Source organism: Engraulis encrasicolus, chromosome 1 (assembly GCF_034702125.1).
Source record: "Engraulis encrasicolus isolate BLACKSEA-1 chromosome 1, IST_EnEncr_1.0, whole genome shotgun sequence".
Classification (NCBI taxonomy): domain Eukaryota; kingdom Metazoa; phylum Chordata; class Actinopteri; order Clupeiformes; family Engraulidae; genus Engraulis; species Engraulis encrasicolus.
The window spans coordinates 57,758,067-57,760,566 of NC_085857.1; the positions used below are offsets into that span (position 1 = coordinate 57,758,067).

General features: G+C 51.8%; 1 protein-coding gene across 1 annotated transcript in view; it reads left to right on the top strand.

The window, feature by feature from the left end:
• Positions 1 to 2,500, top strand: part of LOC134458656 (piggyBac transposable element-derived protein 4-like) — a 3,061-nt gene that overhangs the window by 521 nt on the left and 40 nt on the right. The window contains exon 2 of the mRNA XM_063211087.1: positions 935 to 2,500. This exon is cut by the window's right edge and continues 40 nt beyond it. Within this exon, the coding sequence (XP_063067157.1) occupies positions 935 to 2,500 (1,566 nt within the window). The remainder of the gene's footprint in view (positions 1 to 934) is intronic.

The following is a 2,500-nucleotide window of genomic DNA, read 5'->3' on the forward strand; positions in this document are numbered from 1 at the left end:
CGTTTGTTGCGTTTGGTAGGCTACGTTGCGTTAGTGAACAAAGGTGACAGATTCAAGGCTTGACAGGCAAACATACCGAGTGACAAGTGGTGACAGTCAGTCGTAGTTTTGCAAACGTTATATTGGAGGGGTTACATTGTATGTTTTGTGGGCTGTCTGAAATGATTTCGGATGTTGTTGACGTGAAAGCTGCTGTAGTAGCCATGCGTAATTTACTGAACCAAATGAAGGCTTGTGTGTGTGTGTGTGTGTGTGTGTGTGTGTGTGTGTGTGTGTGTGTGTGTGTGTGTGTGTGTGTGTGTGTGTGTGTGTGTATTGTTGGCCCAGTCTTCACTTCCCTTCCTGAACATTTCATCATCAATGTTTTGGATAGTGCAGATAATCTAGACACTCCAGCATTGTTGTTGGGATGCAGTGATATTTGAACTGATGGGCCTAAGGGTTATATTGTATGTCTGAAATTATTTCAGATGTTGAGCAGTCAGTTGCTGACATGAAAGCTAACATACTGTTGTAGCCATGCCTAATTTACTGAACCAAATGAAGGAGTGTGTGTGTGTGTGTGTGTGTGTGTGTGTGTGTGTGTGTGTGTGTGTGTGTGTGTGTGTGTGTGTGTGTGTGTGTGTGTGTGTGTGTGTGTGTGTGTGTGTGTGTGTGTGTGTGTGTGTGTGTGTGTGCGCGCGCGCGCACTGTTGGCCCAGTCTTCCCTCCAAGTGTCATTGTCACTGCATGGTTGGATATGATGCTATAGCAGTTATTTTACACAATACATTCACACGGGTACTGCGTGTATATGATGCCACTCCTAAAGTGGTCAAATATTTGCATATGAACAATGTTGGAGGGCCAGGTGCTCAAAGCACACTGCCAATTTTGTTGCTTTACATGTACAGAAAATGACTAATTGTTTTTTTTTTCTTTATATGTATTGCAGAGGCGACCATTCCAAAGCCCAACCACCACCAACAAAAAGAAAGGGTCCTTCATCTGGACGGCAAAAACAGGCTCCTGTTCAGTGGAAAACGGAGAAGGATGTGGACATTGCTCCACCACCTCTGCGATTCCGGCCTCTGAAGACCCCAGGCATACAGGTGGACACCACTGTCCAACACACCCCTGGAGACCTCTTCAAGCTATTCTTTTCACCTGCTGTCGTCCGTCAACTGTGCCAAACTACCAATAGTTATGCTGCCGTGAACACAGTTGACAAAAGCTACAAGTGGGTGGACGTGGACGTGCCGGAGTTCTTCAGATTCCTGGGGCTGCTGCAGTACACGGCGCTTGTAAAGCTGCCATGTATCGAAGATTACTGGTGCACAGACCCCGTGCTGCATGTGCCCTTTCCAAAATCAGTCATGCCCAGAGCCCGGTTCCAGGCCCTGCTGTGGAACCTGCACCTCAGCGACCTAATGGAGGACCACACCAACGACCTCCAGAAGGGCACACCCCAGCACAATAGGGTACACCGGGCACAGCCCCTGCTCGATCATATGAAAGTGGCGTGCAAGGCGGCTTACCATCCGAGAAGGGAGCTGGCAGTGGATGAGAGGATGGTTGCCACAAAGGCCAAGACGGGCATTACCCAGTTCATGAAGAACAAGCCCACCAAATGGGGTATAAAGCTCTTCGTGGTCGCCGACTCCAGCAACGGCTACACTGTTGACTTTACAGTTTACAGTGGGAAAATGGGTGGGACCTCTGAGAAAGGGTTGTCCTACGATGCGGTGATGGCCCTGGTGCAGCCAGCGGTCATGGGCACAGGGTATCACGTATACGTGGACAACTTTTACTCAAGTCCCACCCTTTTCAACGACCTGGTGAGCCTCAACATCGGCGCCTGCGGCACCTACAGGGAGGGGAGAAAGGGGTGTCCTCCCAGTCGAGGCCTGATGACCAGGAAGACACCACGGGGCACGTTGCGCTGGTTGAGGCAAGGAAAGCTGGTGTTCGTCAAGTGGATGGACACACGGGAGGTGTCGATGTGTTCGACAATCCACGCAGCGCATGGTGGCCAGACGGTGAGGAGGAGGGTAAAGAGCAGGGATGGAACCTTCAGCACCATCGAGGTCCCGTCCCCCCTTCCTGTGATCGCCTACAACAAGCACATGGGTGGAGTTGATCGCAGTGACCAGCTGATCCAGTACTACTCCGCACACAGGAGGGTGAGCCGGCCATACCGTACCCTCTTCCTCCACTGTTTTGACATCGCAACCACCAACGCCTACATCTTGCACGTAGAGCTGTCTCAGGCCAGACAGCAGAGGGCCCTGTCTCACAAGGCCTTCGCTTTACAGCTGGTGAAGGATCTCTGTGAGGTGGAGACCTCTGGAGCACCACGAAACAGGCAAACCTCACATCTGCCTGTGCCACTCGCTGAACAGCCAGGGGACATCTCCTACAGGGCAACGGCTGGTCGCAGGAGATGCCAGCTTTGCGCTGACAGGGGCATCCGCAGCGACACGCCCTGGAAGTGTGAGGCCTGTGACGTGCCTCTCTGCCT